Source organism: Pygoscelis adeliae, unplaced genomic scaffold, assembly GCF_000699105.1.
Source record: "Pygoscelis adeliae isolate BGI_AS28 unplaced genomic scaffold, ASM69910v1 Scaffold172, whole genome shotgun sequence".
NCBI lineage: Eukaryota > Metazoa > Chordata > Aves > Sphenisciformes > Spheniscidae > Pygoscelis > Pygoscelis adeliae.
The window spans coordinates 2942995-2964126 of NW_008824338.1; the positions used below are offsets into that span (position 1 = coordinate 2942995).

At 37.1% G+C, this 21132-nt stretch overlaps 1 protein-coding gene across 1 annotated transcript in view; it reads right to left on the reverse strand.

Annotated features, from left to right (window-relative positions):
- Positions 1 to 21132, reverse strand: part of HBS1L (HBS1-like translational GTPase) — a 64019-nt gene that overhangs the window by 23730 nt on the left and 19157 nt on the right. The window contains exon 6 of the mRNA XM_009319137.1: positions 3205 to 3313. Within this exon, the coding sequence (XP_009317412.1) occupies positions 3205 to 3313 (109 nt within the window). The remainder of the gene's footprint in view (positions 1 to 3204; positions 3314 to 21132) is intronic.

The window sequence follows — 21132 nt, forward strand, 5'->3', positions numbered from 1 at the left end:
AATCCAAACTGCTATGAATAATTTATAACGCTGTTTTTGGTCAGTGATATAAACTATGTACTTAGAAATCTGTATTATTATAAACCCTCTGCAGTACGTTTATCAATGCAACAGTAACAAAAAGGGTCTGAAAAGAGTCAAAAGAACGAGCCTTTCTTAGGTGTTAATAAACACAGATTCATTCTGTTCCCTGACAACTCATCCTTATGCTGTCAATAATCCAGAAGATAACTGCAGACGGAAAAAACCCAACTCTGATACTCATGGAGTTCAGCCAGGGGTTCATGTTTTGCTTTGTTTTTCAAGTTTAGAAATGGATGCGTACAAAGTCATCACAAGCTTGCAAGACAATGCTAGTGCTTCAGCTAACCACAACGTATTTAGCAAACTTTACGTAGAAACTGTGGAAAGGAGCTAGTCAAGCTCCAACTGTTAGGAAAAGAATCAGGAGAGCAAATGCCACTGTCCTACAGCAGAGAAGGAAAAATATGATGCAAATACAGTTAAGGCCTCCTCCCCCATTCTTCACGTCAAGGTCCTAGTGCCTTAGCAGTGCCTCCACAGTGGCCTGTAGGACAAAAGAAGAAAGGAGGCCATCATGGATTCCCTGAAGCAGGGGTCTTTAGACATGCAGATAACTTCACTATTTAAATTGTGCTTTCTTCCATATTCATTGATTGACTGTGCTCCAGATCTCATGCTCTTTTACAAATCACTCCACTTCTTACCTACTCCTCCCACTTAAAGTTAAATGCCAATGCACATCCAATTTCTACAGCAGAAGAGGCTTGTTCTCAATTAGTATTTCAGCAGTACCACTAAATAAGTGAGGTGAATTAGAAAACATCTTCACAATATTGAGGATTTATCTAAAGGGATTACCAGCAGGTCCTGCAGGCTTAATTTTTTTTTGTCACAAAAAATAGCATGTCACTAAACTGGAAGCAAGCATGATACAAACTATTTCAGGGTCCCTGAAGAGAAGCAGAGTGGCTGAGAACCATGTTAGAGCCAACCATCTTTCCTCAGAGACTGAGTCATAAAATCATAGAATCATAGAATAGTTTGGGTTTGGAAGGGACCTCTAAAGGTCATCTAGCCCAACCCCCCTGCCACGGGCAAGGACATCTTCAACTAGATCAGGTTGCTCAGAGCCCCAGCCAACCTGACCTTGAAAGTTTCCAGGGATGGGGCATCCACCACCTCTCTGGTGGGCAACTTGTGCCAGTGCTTCACCACCATCAGCGTAAAAAACTTCTTCCTTCTATGTAGTCTAAATCTACGCCCCTTTAGTTTAAAGCCATTCCCCCTTGTCCTGGCGCAACAGGCCCTGCTAAAAAGTCTGTCCCCATCTTTTTTATAAGCCCCCTTTAAGTACTGAGAGGCTGCAATAAGGTCTCCCCGGAGCCTTCTCTTCTCCAGGCTGAACAACCCCAACTCGCTCAGCCTTTCTTCATAGGAGAGGTGTTCCATCCCCCTGATCATTTTTGTGACCCTCCTTTGGACCCGCTCCAACAGGTCCGTGTCTTTCTTGTGCTGAGGGCTCCAGAGCTGGACGCAGTACTCCAGGTGGGGTCTCACCAGAGCAGAGTAGAGGGGCAGAATCCCCTCCCTTGACCTGCTGGCCCCGCTTCTTTTGATGCAGCCCAGGATACGATTGGCCTTCTGGGCTGCGAGCGCACATTGCTGGCTCATGGCCAGCTTTTCATCCACCAGTACCCCCAAGTCCTTCTCGGCTATCCAGGACTAGCTGGCAGATCTTTTTCACTCACTTAGTGTCCACAAAAGTCCCCATGAAAAACTCCAACTTATAAGAAATGTAGTAGAAACACCAGAGATGAAGGTGCCATGACATTGATAGCAATTTCGTGATCAAGTCCAGCTGTCACACCCAGAGCCACTGATTAGTAGAGGCAAGGGGAAAAGAAAAGATTATGTTCCCTTTTATGTATCGCAAATCTCAAACAGCACAGAAAGAGGATTTTGAAAGGCCCAGAAATTTTTCATTTGGAGCTTATTGCATCTAAGTAGCTGAATGAAATGATGTCTCTTAGCAATGGCATTTAGCAGTATAAAGGGAACAATGACATCAGCTTCACACCTTGTATTAAATGTGCTTAAGAGACTAAGTAGATGTAACTACTTGCTTTCCACTCACTTATCAAACATGCACAAGATACAAATACAAATACAAATACAAGATACAAATTTTACAAATGTAAAATAAAGACCATGCTGCCCTCTTACTCCCAAAAATGCTTTCCAGATCAGAACTATAAAAATTGCTGGATGAGGTGGGGATGTTGGCACTGCTTACGCTTGCAAATTTTTTTCCTGAGGATGAACTATGGAATTTCTTGCTACAGATTAGGTGGCTATTATAAGATTGGGTTCAAAAACATAATAAGCACATCTAAGTAAGAAAAATCCATTAACCATTCCTAATAGAAACAGCCAAATTGGGAAGAAAAAAAAAATGGTGGGGAGCCACAGAATGCTACATGTAATGGTATTTCACGGACTGTATTCCCAACACGCATGCCCTGTCCTTATATATTTCTTTAAGTATTCACTGCTGGCTACTGTTGTAGGTAAACTCTGATCCAGATGTCTGTTTTCATGCTCTCACGAGACATTCCCCCAACAGTTCCAAGACAGGATAAAATTAGAACTACTGCTCAACCACTCTAATTTAGCTAAAGCATGAGGAGGACCGATTTCTTCTCTACAACAGTTGTACCCTGGACACCTGTTAAAGTTAATAAAAGCTGCAGAGGAAGGCAAAGTTTAGCTGTAAGTGATTGTTTTCCCCATAAATTATTCTTAAATGTATTACTGCCTTTGAAGAACAAGCAATTACAGTTAAGATTTATTGATTTCATAATTCCACTTAGAGAACTAAATTTAAAATAAACGAACCCCAAGAAAGTTCAGTATTCTATGAAGCGGATGTTTAAATAATCTGACTAGCTGATATCTCTCTGCACTATTCATAGTGAAAGGATTTGTTAAACTCAAAACGTGAGGTACCATCTTCTGAAAGTAATTCTGAGTCAAACAAGAAGCTGAGATGGTTAGTTCTGGAGAGTGACACTAAAACTGCTGTAAAAAATAGAAAAAAAAAGAAGAAGAAAACTTGCTACAGGTGCATCAGTCTGAAAGAAGAGCTGCTGATGTACCTTGATGTACGAGGGCTTAGCTTACCATGGAACTTCAAATCCCATAGACTGTTTCTTTCCAGACACTGTCATTTTGGTAACTTTTGGCACAATTTCAGATTCCATTCTGGCTGACTGGGAATCCCTTGTTTTTCCTAGTAATAGACAAAAAGTAAGTTTGAACTTAAGGTTATGACTAACAGGTGTTAAATATAAAGTTTAACAAATTACATTACTTCTCTTCAACCCAAAGATACCAGTCTGTGATGATGAATTCTCACACCTCAGTGTCTTACTTACATATATTACATATTTATTCAAAATAATCTACAGTTATATTTATTGTGAAAATCCCATCTGTATCTCCAAGCAGTCACGTGACACCTACACCATTCAAGAGCTTTACTCGCAGCAGTTCTGCAGGATGCCAGAAGCATTTCATGCAATACGAGGATGAAGAAACGCTTTGCAGCTGCTCACTAGCTGATTAGGTTAATGCTTATTTAGAATTTTTCTTTTGCCTTAACATTGTTGAGCCTCAAGGCTATTATAAGGTAAAAAAATATGTCTACCTCAGGTACTGCTAGCAGCAGCACAAGCCACGTGTGGGCTACCAGGCCTTCCCTGAAACCTGGAAACAGAGTTGTCTCGTACTGACTTACGCCGAAGTAGCCAACCAATACCCAAAAACTAGCTAATTTAAAGGTTATTTAGAAATAATTACCAGAGTTGAGTAACTTAATTACTTTAAAGGTATCAATTTTTACCATAACTTAAATGAAAACACAGTTACAGTAAGGTTCGTTCTTAATTGTGTGAAACTACAGTTTCACAACTAATAGCACTATAGTGTTATTAGTTTCTTGTCAAGCTGTAAAAAAAAAAAAAAAATTATTTACTCTGGGGAGGGGGAGTTTAAATAAGAGAAGTAAACTAGCTCTTTTCTTTCCACAATTCCCTCTTTAATATGTTAGGATCCCTTCTCCCTTCAAGGAAAAAGACTTCCAGCTTTACAGCGTGAGTGACAGCGGCTGTACCTTGTGTTCTGAAGGACATTATACACACAGGAAAGCAAAGTAATAACCTCAATTCAGAATTAAGCTGCAAGTTTTAAACAATCTTCACCTACAGATGTATCTGAAAACTAGAAAAATGCCACTACTCTTCCAGTAATAGACCAATTCGGATAGTCAGAGTCAAGTGAATACTTATTTTGAATAACAAGTTAATCTTTTAAGTATTTTAGATTACTACTGTAAGATGAACTGTTAAGAGTCATTTGGTCCTGCTCATTTAGGTTAACTCTTTATTGTGTTCTAAAGTATGACAGATGCGCCTTTAAAACCATAGTATCATATTGCTTTACAGGTTATATATAAAGTGGTGGTCAAGGCTGCTGAAGATTTCAGGTAAGGAAAAAGAATACCACAGGTGTGTCTATAATAGCATACCAAAAAAGCTGTTGTGCAACTTTTTCTAAACAATCACACTATAGATTGAGACATTCTTATTTAACTGATGATTTGGTCTTCATCTCCCTCATTTGTCTTATCTGCTGATAATCGTTTTATTTATATGCCACCTGGAGATCTTTGGAAGAAGTAGTCTGTATGTGTATTATTAACAGTTGCATACCAAGTACACTGTAAATAAGGAAAAACAGTAAGAGAAATAAAGGCAATGGCACAAATCATGGTTTACAATAATCACAAATTATGTAACTGACAAACAAATAGTAAAGATTCAGAATATAAAATTCCCAGATCACTGGACGAGGACTGCTAGTTAAGCACAAAGATTCTGTTTCATCTTCAAGCTCCTACATAGATCACCTACAGCATTTTTTTAGTAAGTAATCACTTCAGTCACAGTAAAAATTACATTACTTTTGTTGCCAACTTGGTATGTTTTTTCCCCACTTCAATTCTAACAATTTTCAAGCAGCCATCACTTTCAACGGCCATTTAAACATGAATGCTTTACATGTCATTTGAAAGCTTAATTACAGTTAATTCTCAGAAAATACCATGTTTGAAATCTGGCTGCTAGGAAATAATAATTACAAAAAAACACACAAAAATTGAAATGAGATTAGTTGAAAGAAACTGAGATAACAATTCATATCATATAACTTGCAACCTATTAGCAATATTTGCTACATATGATCCAGAATCAAAAGTGAAAGGTTTTACAAAATACATCTTCTCTAATCAATTTAGAAATTAAGCTTCACTCTGTACAAATACTGTTGGGGTGTTTGACACTGATCCAAAGTTAAATGTACAAGGAGACAAAATACATTCAACGAATCAACTGTTTGACACAGAAAACACAGCAATTTAAAACTAGAGATTATGAAACACTAAAAGTTGAAAGAAGATACAAAAATAAAATTACAAAGAGCAAGAGAAAGTAAAGTAATTGTCCATCGACAGCACTGACAGTTTGGGTGGTTTTTTCCTTTATTTATTTATTTTTATAAAGCACTAATACTTCAGCATAGGTGGAGCGAGGAAGCAGACCAGGATCATATAAAGACAAACCAAACCATAGAAGATAATCCTGGAATGGTGGCATTCAAATAGATGCAAAGACAACACAAGAATTGTTAGTAACACTACTGACAGAAGCGTCAAATATAGTTTTCTGACTTCAATGTTCTTATAACCAAGTACAATAAAATCAAGCAGCGCATTTGAGATAAGGATCAAGTCTGTCTTTTGTGGACTGCAGGCACCATTAAACATTAGTAATTATGGGCTTCATTACAAAGGACACAAGGCCAGAAAAGGGAGTATACTTTATTATCTAATCTATAAGGCACTGGAGAAAACTGCAGGATAAATTCTTATCTGCTTTAGCAGGCAAAGCAAAAGCTATTCAGCACTTAACAGATCATATGCAAATCCTTAAACTGCACCTTGGAACTAAAAGGAAGTCAATGCACAATGCTGATACAATTCTTAAAACACTTCTTAATCAACAAGCAGAGTATCCTACAGCAACTGAAGTGCACTACAAGCCTGGAAGAAGTATTGGAGCAGTAATCCCAATCTGATTAGGGCAAGAGCAGCTGTGAGGAAAACTAACCTCTGGAGGGAAAGGATATAAAGGATATATAAGTTTTTGCCAAGAAAGGCTTCATGAAGTTCTTCATGCTTACTGCCATTTGGACATTCTTAAACACATGCCTAAGTAATTCAATGACAATATGTTTCCTAAATCAAGAGTACACATAAAATAGACAGATACATCTTTCATAAACTCCTAAAGAAGCCCCAATTTCTCCTTGCTACATTTCACTTACTCTAGCATTGCAAAAAGCAAAAATAAGAGTGGATCGCATGCAAGTAAATGCACCGATTGGCCAACGATGTCAAACTGCAGAGCAAGAGATTTTAGTGAAGAGGACACTCCATAAAAATTCTGGCAATTCACTAACTTAACACTAGGAAAATTAAAGAACTTTTCCTTCCATGAAAGCAGAGAGTATACGTTCATAAATTATAAAAATGTAAAGGCCTGCCAGCATGATAGTTCTCACAATTCAGAATGTTTAAAAACCAAAACTTCTAGCCTATTTTAAGCAAAGTAGTTTTCAGACAGATATTTGGTATTTAGACTGCACTGACATCAGAATACCTAGACTAAAGTGTACTGTAGCTACGAGTCAAACACTATTACAAAACAAAACATGCACTGATGCACCTTGTTTCAGTATTAGATTAGGATGAGCCTAATACCAAAGGGAACAGACTCCAGTGCAACTATGGCAGCGTGTGACAATTTGACAATCAAAGCCCTCTTCCCTTTATTATTTTTCTCTTTGCTTTTACCTTCCCTGTGACTGCCAGTTGGTCTTCTGACTTAAAAGCCCTTAGTAATACTTCTTGACTAAATCAAATGACACCTGCTGTAATTTCAAAATTACTAAAAAGTACAACCCCAAAATCTGATGGCACAATAGAGTATTTGCAGACTGATAAGCAGGACACAGGCACATATATATGTAGGAAGCAAGAAAAACATAGGGACAGTCTTTAAAAATGAACAGTCTCTCTGGGTGTTCAAGCTGGAATAGCAAAACTGTATGGATATAGTCAACCATCTTCCTTTACTATAAGCAACTCTCCAGATTTTGGATTTCCTTTGTAAAAACGGTTGTAAGGAGTACCTGTAAAAGATTTAAACAAACAAACCAAAAGCTTATTTTGGCTTCTTTATCATACATAACAGGCTTGAGAAGTTCTTTTTTCAGTTTTTGTTCACAGGAAGACAAAAATTGGTCTTTCCTCTAATTCTGTTGGAGGTATGGAAGTTATGTTTCAGTACTTGGAAGAGCTGATTGTCAGTCTACTCTGTTCCCAAGTAGTTTAGAGGCGCATATAAACAACAGGAGTCTGTTAAACAACCACCATCTCAAGAAAGACATGTCGATACCAAGTGAAGCAGGGATATTGGCATATTTGGAGAAATGCATACTAGCACTGGGTATTTAAAACCACACTGGCTTAGTTCAGATGGCCATACCTTTTCAACAATAGAAACAAAATGACACCGTTTAATTCCTATAAACAGAGGTTTCTCCTCCCAATTTGTCTTCCCCTCTTGAAATTGTATAATGGCACTGAAACTTTAAGCTCAACTACACCATTACACAGAGAAGCCTGCTTCTAAGATGAACAAGACTTTTTAATATGCCTGAATTCAGCTTGAAGAATGTCAACATGTTAGGCATGTCTCAAAGTCTGTGCTTTTTCAGATGGCAATCCCATTTAAATAAATCCATGTCTACACACAAAACAACTACTAGCGGTGTAACAGCAGTGGCAAAGGAATGCACCTCCAAGGGAATTATGTGCCAATTAACTGTGGCAGGATTGCAGTTTCTTTTTCTTTATAGCTTTAAGTCATTTACATGCTTTTGAAAATTTTACTTGGTTTATATTGATTCTTCTATATTCAGAAGTGGTATGAGCCCTTAAAGAAGAAGGCTGCATACTATTTCAGTTTTGATTGGGGCTGGGGAGCCTAGATGCTATTGACATTTAATAGAATTAATTTACTTAAGCAGGTCCTCCTAGAGCTTTCTAAACCAGCGCTGCCATGCAAAAATACACATGTAACACCATGCCTTCTGATCTAGAAGATAGTTTGCATCCCTTACTCTGCTACAGACTTTCTATATAACCACAAGCAAGCCACTTACATCTTTGTCTACCGATTATACAGCAACAGCCACCAACTGCATAAAAGAAAAAAGACAGTGAACTGTTTTTGTGCACCATGTCATGAGCTTGTTCCAAGTATGTTTCGTGACTCACTGATTAAAAAAAAAATTTTTGCATACACTACTGGCAGTGCAACTATTGAGTGTATTAGTAACAACAGAGGCACAGACAAGACACAGTTCTGTCTGAAAAGCAGATTTAATAACTGAGCAGATATAATAACTGAGGCCTCTATCAAGATAACACTTCCCCTCCTATATGCCGTGCTATGATTTAAAACTTAAAAAGATTTTTTTTTTTTTTAATAATTCAACTGAACTATTTGACACTCAAATTCTACAAAATGCTGTAGGACATGGTGGCAACTTGCAGCACAGTTTAGTTAACTGTGCCACGGAGCACACTGGATCTTCAGTGGCAATGGTACTAAGTATTAGTATTCTATCAACACATCACAGTGCTGGGAAGATCAGAAGTTCAGGACTCTCAACCATGTCCTGCCAGTACATAACATGACTACTGAACTTAGAACACCCCAGATTTCCTAAATTTACACAGTTTGCTAACCTTTAAAACATTCTGCCTGCATATAATTTGCCATGCACTCATCCCCATAGCCCATCATTTAAATTTCTTTGGATGTAACAGATCAGCGACATAATCTGCTGCACGTGTGAGAAGTTCAACATACAGAAATTCTTTCTTATGCAAATATATAAAGCAACATAGGATAACTGGGAAAGGAAAAATTAAATTTAGAAAAGTCTCTCCCACTCTTATGATCCTAGAAACATAAACAGCCCTCAAAGGAGCACCTCTGATAGCAAAGAAACACCACCTAGCTCTAATAAAAATGCCACATGTGAAAAAATTTCAAAAGAAAATGTTACTTTAGTATTTAAATTATACCAGTTCAAAATACTCATTTCTAGGAAAACACACGACATTATACTGCTATGAACCACAATATACAAATGGATGGTACCGAACATCCACAGTACTTATGAAAATAATGCAACAGCCCAAAATAATAGAAAAGGCAACTTGCTAAGTCACCCCCCCAGTGCTGAGACACAGCCATTCTAAAGATACTACTGAAAACAATTCTCCAAACAAGAACACTGAACTTTTTCTTTTTAAAAGAAAGGTTATTTCCTAATAGAAACCACAGTCAGGGGTTTTCCAGGTAATTTCGTCTTGTTGTTATAACTATTACCTTCTCTGCAAAGTTTCAGATGGCGAATATGACTTTTTTTTTTTTTCATGAAACTGGGAGTAGGCATTTTCACTTAAAAATGCTGAAAATAAAAATGTCTACTTGCACCTGACTACAGGAATTTTTTGTTTTGTTTATAAGGTTTGATACAGCAGTAGGGAGGAGGGACACAGCAGGCTATTAATATTCCTGAGTATCTCCAACATGGGCCAGTTCTCTGTGGCCCACAACACACAAACAGCACAACAAGTTGCTACCCCAAGACTGAAATTCCAGAAACAGTTTGCTTCGCTACATGTAGCTGCAACAACTGGATGTGCAGCAGGCACAGTCAGAAGGGCTGGCAGCCTCGCCTGTTACAGTTAGCTGGCACTTCTCATTGCTCAGTCTTTACTTTCAGTGCTTGCAACTTTCAGCAAGTTGAACTCTTTAGTCCAAAAATTAATTTGTTCAAGTGAGGTACCTGCCTGGGGCTGACTTTTTCTTCCCCTTCCAGACAGGGAAAACAGGGAAACTGGAAGAGAAAAGATCAGACAGAACGGTTTATTTTCAAAAATGGCACCCAAAGAAAATATTATTTGCATAAATTAAATCCTTCAAGTGATCTTTTCACCTTCTGAAAATCCACTCCATTTGGCCTTAGAAAACAGCTTGTACATGCTCTTATGGCTTAAGTTTTAACAACTAAATCCCCAAAACACTTCATCAACATTCAATATGTAGCTGCTGTGGCTATTTTTGACCAGGCTGGACTAGGTTGTGTCACATGAGAGCAAATCCTACCTCTCCTGTGGTCTCTGTAGTTTCTTACCACATCAGTAAACTGGAGGTGTGAATCTGCCTCGGATAATCATAAAAAGTGAACAAAACTGGGGGGCAAGTGAAGAAACCAACAATATAGTAAACACTGGCAAGCAGCAAGACAAGCAGATTATCAAGGACAGACAAGAATGAAAATCAATAAAGCAGAGAAGGTGAAATGAGAGCTACCATAATCACAAAAAATTTGACAATGTTAGTTAACAACTTGAGGAAAAACTGTGTGTAAGGAGAGGGAGAAAGCAAGAGGCCCCATAGTCAGTGACAAGTTACAGGCGGAGCTAAAGGTGAACAGAGAGCAGAAGAGGATCAGAACTGAAAATGAACACAAACTATGGGTGGAAAAAAGTGAACGTGGAAAATAATCATGGCCAGTGACGGGAAAACAGGTAGGAAACTGGGAATGGCTAGATAAGGGGTTTGGAACGACAAAGTCGAAAAAATGGAACTGCAATGAAAAACTCGGAATGACGTGAGGAAATGTTGTGTTTAGGGACAAATGGGAATTAAACAAAAAAACCTGAACATGACTAAATAAATTAGAGGATGAGAAGGACACAGACACCGACATTAGATCAGGTTGAAGTGGATGGGGTGGAATGTGTTATAACAAGGCAATAACACATTTTCTTTCCTGCCTGGAACTTGGCCAAAATTTCTGAAGTTTCACCATTTCTCTTGCCACTTCAACACTTCCTCCCCGACTAAAGACAAATGATACAGAATACAGCAGTCAGCTACTGCTGCTTTCTCTTGCTGTTCTTACCTGAAACAAACACCTTCCCATGAACTTTTCTGGCCATCAGGACTTATTCAAATTACATGTATTCAAATAGTCCACCACAAAAATCAATGCTACCTCTTAAAGCTATTTTTTCTCTGTGATCCTTTATTACACTGAATGGTGTTCATTTAATTTAGAGTACCTGATGTCCCAGAGAAACCTACTGTCTCAGAGAACAGTATAATATATATTTCTGTATAAAACTTCCTACTGACCTCTATTACAACTGTGAGCATTCACTGTTTTAGCAAATTAAACTTGTATGTCTCAATTTCTGGATGCTTAATACGACATTCCAGTAAGCATCTATCTCTAAGAAGTTACGTTTAAGCAACACAATTCAACAAAGGAATGCATAGCTCAGTTCTATATGTAGACCATTGGTATAGTCTTTCCAAAAACACGGATAATTGGTCTGATTTACATTCACAGTTAATATATTAGGGGAAAGAAAGGCACTGTTACTGGAGTAAAAGTCTCAAGATTTCCAGTTTCACTAAGCCAACGCCTTCCATGTAAAAGAACGGAGATCTGCTGTACAGAAAGGCAGACTGGGGGGTTACACGAGAGATTACACGAACATCAGCTGCCTCCTTTTGATGTTTCTGATACGTAAACATGTAAAGGTCCAATAGGAATTCACAACAATCAAAACAGCGACTTTCTCATCCGTCAAGTTTTTGACAAGAATGTCCCTGCGGTATTTCTCATGCCTACTGCTTACAGTTAAATGGACTAAAATCCAGTCTTTCACATAATTGTAACTCAGTATAACTCATCCTGTAACTACTGAAACCTTATTTGTGGGAGGTGTATTTCTTTGCACTCTAGCAATGCCAACAATGCCCCTTCTCAATCCGTAACTGAAGCTACGATCTGCTGTAAAAATAATTTATTAGACATTTGCAGTTGTTCTGTAACAGCACCTTTACTCTCCCACAAATACACAACCATAAGTCGTTGGTGGTGTTTTCTAATTCAACGAATTTTTCTTAAATGACTGTGAATTGTCTTTCACTGAGATTTAGAAAAAGCTCGGTCTGATATTTCTGAAGTGCAACTTCCTACCATAAATGGTCATGTAAAGAGCACAGTCAGCACTATGGGCAGGATAACTCTAAAAAGATATCCCCTTTACCCAGTCACTTAATTGAACAGAATACACAGAGTCCATGCAAATTACCAGAATTTCTGTTAAAACCTTGGCCCAAAATGAGTATGTAAAACTGAAAGTACAATATGTACATTCTATTACAATTATATTGAATTTCCAAAAATAACAAGACAGCAATTTCAGGTTTAATTCTAACTAATATTATAATGCCAGAGGATGGTGCTGTTTGCCTGCACATCATCCAGGCAATTCAGAAACAACATCATGCCTTTTATACATTGACGTTATCTAGGCAAGTACATTCCCGTTGATTGTATTACAGGAGTGCAAGGCATTTTACAAAAGAAAGCTTTCCTGATCCACAACTTCTATTTATGCACCAAAATTACTTCAGTACGAAGCAGAAGTTTAAATATAAGAATAGTGAACAAGGAAAGCATACCAGCAAACTGACAGTATAGAAACCATAAAATCATCTTACATTTGTTCAACTCTTCCACAACCATTCTGCAAACTTTCCCCAGAAACTTAATGAGGTGGCCTTTTAAACTTGCAGAAGACAAAATGTATTTACTAATCCTGCACAATTAAGTATGTTGAAACTGCAAGTATTTTCAGCTTTTGTAAGCTCCAGAAAATTGTATTTTGCAAACTTTTAGTGTAGTGAAAATTTCAAGGTCAGATTAGCTAAAACCTTATTTAATTTAATTTAGGTTCTCTGAATTCTCAACTCTCCCACTCTGCTGGTGACATTACAACCACACTTGACCCTGACTGGGCCAGGAAGCTGACATATCTGTGGGAGAATTAATCCATTTTTTTCTTGAAAGTCAGTCAAATCTGCAAGTTTTTACTTGTCCACACATTCACTTTTTTATTTATCTGCAATATTAGCCTTCTATAAGAAAAATACATTTACTTAATGCCCCTTCATGATTTCAGGGATGACAGTGCAGATTGCAATGTCAGCATAGGGTACGTTTCGGAGTGGAAGATTTGTGGCTTCAGAGGACCAAAAGAATAACCTCACCATATATCAATAATTTATCAGCTACTGAAAAAAGTGGTTTAGGAACTTATGTAAGACATGATTGCAAAGAATCAAAAATGCTCAACAGAGTGGGTACAGTTTTAAAGGAGAAAAAAAAAAATCAGGGTCCAGCAGTACAGCAATTATTGAAAACACTATGTATACACACACACCCCTTACAGTAAATTGAAACACAAATGCATTTAATAACAAAACATAGGAATTGTTCATGAGTACAAGGGAGTCCGACTCACTTATTGACATTGACTTTCGCATTTCTGCTTGCAAGGTTATGGTAATTGAACAGCAAATCCTCAGAGATGTCCCCTTTCAGTTTGTGGGTTTCTTCTTAAAAAAACCCAAAAGATAGACATTACATATTTTACAAAAAGTTAGCCAAATACTCCAATTTTGAAAGCTTTACCTATGAAGATGAAAGGAAATGACTATGCATTATGATTTCACTAAAGGTAAAGACGGTAGGAATGGTGGTATGGGATTGCCAACAGAAATGGGACTGAAAAGATTATGCGTGTTTCTATTTCAAGGGTTTTTACTTTGCGCCATGACAACATTGACTTCTTGATCATCCTCGCCATGCCCACCACCCCCTACTCAATAGAGGTGGAAACATCTTCCCAAGCCAGTAGTTAGGGCACTTCTCTGGGATCTGGTAAAACTAGGTATAAAGTCCTTGCTATAACCGACAGAAACTGTAGATGATATGTATATCATCCAGAGCACAGTAGGAGTTCAGACTCTTGACAGTTTTTTGGGGTTTGGGGTTTTGGGGGTTTTTTTGTTTTTGTTTTTTTCATTTTGGCAAGCTACAATCTTCCAGTTAAAAATTATTTCACTATAGACTACTAATTGGCTTTGGGCATGAGCCTCGGTTGAAAGACAACCATCTTTGTGGGGGATGTTCATATTTATTCATACACATAACTCAAAGCAGACCTATCTTGCATTTTTGGTACAAATACTTAAACGCTAGTTAAATTCTACAGTCCATAACCATAGTGGAGACTTGAACTCAACAAGAACTGCTTCAGGCAATTGCTCTGCTTCCACTAAGACAGAAAATTGCTACTGAAGAAAAAGATACTAAGGTACAAAGACAAATAAAGTTACAGAACTTTTTCTACATGAACCATAAATATTCTTATAAAAAACAATGTACCAAAGAGTACAGCAACTCTCCGTATTGAAAATTACAATTAGTTACAAGAACACAGCCAAAAAGTCGTTGCTGACCAAAAAAACCAAACCTGTGATACGGTGAAAACTATTGTGCTATTACAAATCCCAAAATAAAAATCATTAAAAGATATTATTTTAACCGAAGAAATTAGACACAGTCATTTTCCAAATTGTCACAAAACGATGTTTAGTGCTTTCTTGACCGTGAGCAATTCTAATAAATTGAGGAAACTGACAAGGAAAAAGCTGACAGTATTCACCAGAATGGAAATAATGATGCTGGAAGGCAGGCTCCAATGAAGATGAAACCCGTAAAACACAAGACTGACATTGTACAAGCTTGCCTGCTTTGCAGAAACGATCGTGTTCTATGCGAGGCCTCCAGCTCAGTGAATAAGCAACACCTTTTACTCTGGATGGAAAAAAAGCTTCCAAAGGAACAAGAATAAGCAGTGAAATAGCTTGAATAGCATGTTACACATAGTAAGTGCTCTCACTTTTTAAGGCAGTCTAGCACAACAGTGTCTGTCCATGTGCCGCCAAGACAATGGAAATTTTTTTCAGAGCAAGTATTTGTAGCTGTGCACATGGATGCATCTACTTAAGATAAGTAGCTGACTATTGTAAATAAAATTTCAAAGAAAAAAAACCAAGATGTCTGCTCACATGAACTACTCACATGAACATTCAGCTGATGGAATGATGCAAAAAGTACCTCTGATAGCTGACAAGCCCAAACTATAGAAGAACTTCCAGACCTAGCAGCTGATAAGCCCCTGATTACATAAGAGCTGTATTAAAAGATGGAGGATAGAGTAAAAGATACTATATTTTACAGGTTTTACAAAACAGCATAGCTCAAAGGTACTGTAACTTGAAAATCCTACCTCTTTTGCTATTCCAACCAGTCCCTTAATATCCAAAACTTAAGCAGCTACTAGAAATGTACAACCTTGTAAAAAGTTAAGTGATACATTAACTGAGTTTATTTTTAAAAGCTGTGAATCTTAAACAGTTTAATATATACATTTACAAGCCACCTGACCAATTACTTTGAAAAGAAAAATGTGAAACGTTCAGATTTTTATCATTTTTAATGTATCAGAAAGAATAAATGTTAAGAAAGGACAAGTTGGGAACAAAAGGCATTAAAAACGCATTGTTCTCCTTTGCACATGTAAATTAGGTAAAGTTAAACATTTCACACAATCTGTTCAAAGGAAATTTGCTGAGTGAACATACACCTTTTATAGTACTCGTTTTACTAAGACCAAATGTAAAATAATGAAGCAAAACACATACGCTTATCAAAACCAAGCAAAATAATTAAAAAGGTGCTGTTTTTCCTTCGGTTTTTTCCTCCGAATTAGAGACTAATATTGATCAAGTACCTGCTCTTCCGCTCCTTTACTATTCCAAGATTTCAGATTAAGGGGTGGTGTTTTATGCCATTAGATCAATTTCCCATTATTCCTCAATTACAAAATAATAAGTAGCTATTTAAAAAAATTTAACTGCAGGATCAGAATTCTTCAACAGAAATCTCAGAAACACTACTTAAAGTTTTAACACTTTTTCTTATATCCAATTCAGCTTAAAACAATTAAAAGGAAATTATATTTATAAATTATTTCTATGTAGATGGGACAGTTGAAGTATTCTGTAGACACTCAACATCAATTTTAAAAAGGTAACACCAGGAGAAAACACTTAAGATTTCCTCCTTCTAGCTGAATTTTGTTTTCAATGTGTTCTTACATCATGAAAGCAAAGGCTGTAGGTGCACCATCAAACAAAATGTTTCTACAATATACTCGCAACCTACGAATTCAATACTAAAGATTACGTTTTACAATGTGCTATTATTTAGCAGTGTGCTCTCCCTACTTCTTGTATTAAATACCACTTAAAATCAGAACGTCTTCCTATCATCATCCAGAGTCTTACTCCTCTCCTTAATGCTGTTTTCCACTCATGGTGGAACATCAGAAGAAAAACAAAGGGAAATGAGGCTTAAAGTCTAGTCACGTTCTTATCTACCAGTTTTTGCAGAGGGACCTGGAAAGGCTGGATCGATGAACACAGGCCAACCCGATGAGATTCAACAAGGCCAAGTGCCGGGTCCTGCACTTCGCATCCCTGGAAGTATTTGAAAGACGTGTAGATGAGGCGCTTAGGGACATGGTTTAGTGGGCATGGTGGTGTTGGGTTGATGGTTGGACTCGATGATCTTGGAGGTCTCTTCCAACCTTAATGATTCTATGATTCTATGGTACTATGTCCAGAACAATGGGGTATATGAAGATGTGTTATTCCATATGTGACTGCTCTCTACTGGAAGAGACCTTCACTGGTCATAATTATTCTAGAAAACCAGCATTTTATTTTATCTTACTACTGGGATTCAAAGCTCAGCTTTTCTGATATAGCTAGCTACATCACCACTAGCAGCTCTTGCTGGTACACTTTCCAGATATTCCTGTGCTGTAAAGGACTTTTTTCTGCATGTACCTCCTAAACTTGAGCAACTCCTGCCATTTGGAAAAAAGAGTACAATCTCAGTTTTGTCCTCAGTGCTACACAGATGAAAGTTCAATACATCACACACAAACCTACTCAACAGCAGCTGTCTAAGAGAAGACAGATAATAACCACATACATCCCCCTAGGAGAGGATGACCACATTCTTAAAGCACAGCTTGAGATGCAAGCTGTTAGATAAAGCAGTTGGAAGCTACTAAGGCATACTTTATTGCCACATAATTTTCTTCTACTTCATTTTTGTCAAATTTTCTGTTTGTCTTCTCTGTAATACCAACAGGCTTCAACATCTAGTTTTGCTGCTTCCTTTAATTCTAATTGAAAGTACCCTGTTCATTTCCTAAATAAACAGAATTAATTTGCCACACTGCTATCTTGCCCTGTTCATATATTGGGTACATTTGAAGAAGGGCAAAAATGCAGAGGAAGCAATGGCTATTAAAAAATACAAATATGGAGAAAGAAAAGCTTTAGCTTTAGCATTCTTTGTTATTTAAATGTCTTAGTGGCAACACATTTACAAACACAGAATCTTTGAAACCTAGGTGTGAAACTGCTAAAGACTCTGAATCTAACTTGCAAAACAAACTCAAGCTGCATCAGTGCAGTAGGCTGATCAAACGTACTGAATTTACCTGCAGTCCAGAACTTCTGCAGTATTAAAAACAACGTATTAGCAGAAAAAAAAGGCAAACAAGTTCACACATCTATTACAACAATTTTAGAGACAAATCTTAAGCTATCCAAAAAGCCACAAAGGCAATTTTCCTGGACCATCACTGTACACCACATTGTTTGTACAAACACTTAGCTATAACAGATTATACACAGAAAGACATCATTCCATAAGAAACCCATTATGGATGCTACCAGCAACAATGGTCATTATTAGGGATTTAGTGACTCTAACATTAATTAGATGATTAAGCTGACAGTAGGGCTTTCAGTAGTTAACTGATATACAATCCTAATATTAAGATCTAATTGTATTTATCAGAGAAACCGTTGCAAGAAGTGGAGATACTGGTCAAGCTGAAGCAAGCAAGGTAAAAGTAAGCTACCTGACATCCACATTTGAGAAGCACAAAATACATTAAAAAGCATTAAAATTTAGGAAAAGTTTATAAAAATTGCGCCATCCTTCAGCATCAGAAATGTATTCACTTACATAGTTAAGTTCTCCCTTTTTAATTGCAGTGTTTTACATTATCTGCATTACTTATCTACACTTGCATTATTTAGGTATATTATTACTCTGAAAATTTCTTTAACTATTCCACATTTTCCTATGAACTCCTCTGGCGCCAGCCAAACATTGCAGAATTCCAGAGTTATCAAAGATGAACTTGCTTAATTAAGTCTAGAAAAAATGGAGACTGAACATCACCATAATCTGAATAAGGGAGACCTGTATTTGGAACAACCTATGTATTGATGTGATGTGAAACATAGCATTGGAGGCCCTACTCTTCATTGCCAAAATCAGAGACACAAATTGATTTATAAAAAGCTCTGTATCTGAGTTTAGAAGAAAAATTGAATATAGTAAAATGTAACCTATAGTTTTAAATAGGCTTTGCAAGATTTATCAGATACAGATGAATGCCAGGAAAAGTTCATTTGCTGGTCTGAAGCAGTGCATTTCACTCTATCATGACTTCAGAGAGAAACTTGCAGGGACTCACGTTCATTGCTCTTCCTTGATGCAGTGAAAGAGTAGTTAGACACTTCACATTTACAGTAGTACCTGCAAGCACACAGATAGCATCCACAACCTTACAATGGTTTGTTCACGTATATATCAGAAAAATAGCGTTAAAGCATACAATTCAAATCACATTTTTGCCTTGAAAAATGTTAACTTAAAATCTTTAAGTGGCACTTTTCCTCCTTTTTCCAACTTAAGCATAGCACTTGGTGTATACGCAGTTTCACCATCTTGCCTAGTTGACAAGCAAAGTTAGTCATTTTCCTGTTTATGTGGGTCAGCAATAGGGAAGAGGAAAACATTAAAAATAGGAAAATGTGATTCTAAAACCACAAGTGGTAACAAGGACTCAAACAAGGAGTACCCAAAACAACTTAATTCATATTTTGGAATTAATTAGATATAAAATTTCCATTTAGGCTGAGCTTTTACATGCAGTAAAAATATGGAGGAAGAATTGAAGCAACAACCAGTCAAAGCTCTTCCATGTCTCTGCCAATCGGGCATCACAGCTTCTGTAGACACAGGTATTTTCCATATAAAAGTTACCTAGTTTTCCAAGCTTTTGGCATTTTAAGCATGAATTTCTACCAGGGATTCTGACAGTAAACTCATGAGTTTTAAGTGTAATGGCCATTTCAAATGTCGCAAGTCTAACAGAAGGGAGGAACCTGGGACTTTAAGCAGTTGTAACTGTCCACTCTGAAGACTGAAATGCTAGTTTTATGAAAGAACACAGAAGCTGAGATGATGAAAAACAGATAATATTTTGTCACCCAAGAACAAATCAGTTTGGGTGCAAATAGAGGCATACAAGTAGTGGGTGGTTGGCCTTTCTGTTGGCATATATGTGGCATAATACACTGGAGTATGCAACTAGTACGTTTTATAACAATACTGAATCACACAGAATTAAAAAAAAAAAGTATGTTACTGCAGAAACACATCCAGAAGACAGTACAGAGATAAAGTAGGTACTGATAACACAAATTTTACAGGGAAGGAACAATAGTATTTGTAGTGAAAGACACCTAGCATAAACAGACATTGTAAAGCAATTTTGTGTTTTAAGCTTGCATTTTTACACCTTCCTGGCTTTCACCTTTTAACTTCATTTCTGAATTTTTACATGTGTTTCCTATTAGCATTCAAGCTCCTTTTCATCAGTAACTGATATATTTTAAACTGTTCCTTTTGCTCCCACAATTTTGGATTTGATAGGCCTCTACTTCTAATGTTTAGAAGTCTTACTAGTTTCTAGAGCTGAATTGCATTGGTTTACACCTGCGAAATACTTCTGTCTCAGCCTTGTCAACAGCCTTGCTTTGAGTAGTCAAGTGCAAACTTCAGGTAGGACTTACAATGTTTAAATTGATATACAACAGCACTACAGCAAGAATCATTCATCAACTTAATAGGATTTAAAAAAAAAAAATGACTCCAACCATACTTTCCTGGCACTCCAACAATCACATCTGAGAACTTAGTAAATTCTTCACTTTACCTTCTAAAGACACAGAGAAAACCAACTGATGGCTGATCTTTACCATGACCCGAAGGGACTGAAATAGAAGGCCAGTGTAAGAACAAGCGGAGCTACTGTTTCCTCAGGATCTCTGGTTCTTCTGGAATCCCAAAGTTCTAAACACAATCATTTTCAGTTTTATCTAAGCTCTCTTAGCTTCCAAGCAAGATACCCAACTTTCATATACGATGTACTCAACTATGAAAATGATTGACTTTGTATTGGTTTACGCTTTGTCCGAAAAAAAGTAAACCAAACTAGTGTTGAAGGACCATAAAAGAAAACTCAGAAAAAGCCTGGAGTGTCACTTTTTCCAGTGTAGGTGTACAGTATGTACGAGGAGGATCTCAAAAAGGTATCTCAAAGGATTTTAAAAAGCTTTTCATTGCTGGTGACACATTTTTCCCTGAAATAAGCCACTTCCTTTCTAAAACCCACACAGTACCTCAGTGTCAAGATTCAGTAACTTCTTGAAGTCTGTGTATGTATTTTTCTTACACAAAACAAGGAAGTCTTAAATTCTCATTACTTTCCATGATTTAACATACAACTATATCATCAATCATGTCAGATTTCAAACATTTCCACTCAGTAAAGAACACATTCTCTTTGTCACAGACTGAATACATACAATATCTGAGTATCATTAAGTATAATGAGCTCTCATCACTACAGCAGGCATGTGAGAACTATCATGTTACCGAAAAGTTAGCACAGGCAATTGAAGTTGGGGACAAAAATTTCTTCTGAGCTACCCGGGTAAAAATAATGGATTTTCAAATGTGCAAAATCAAAGCATTAGAGCC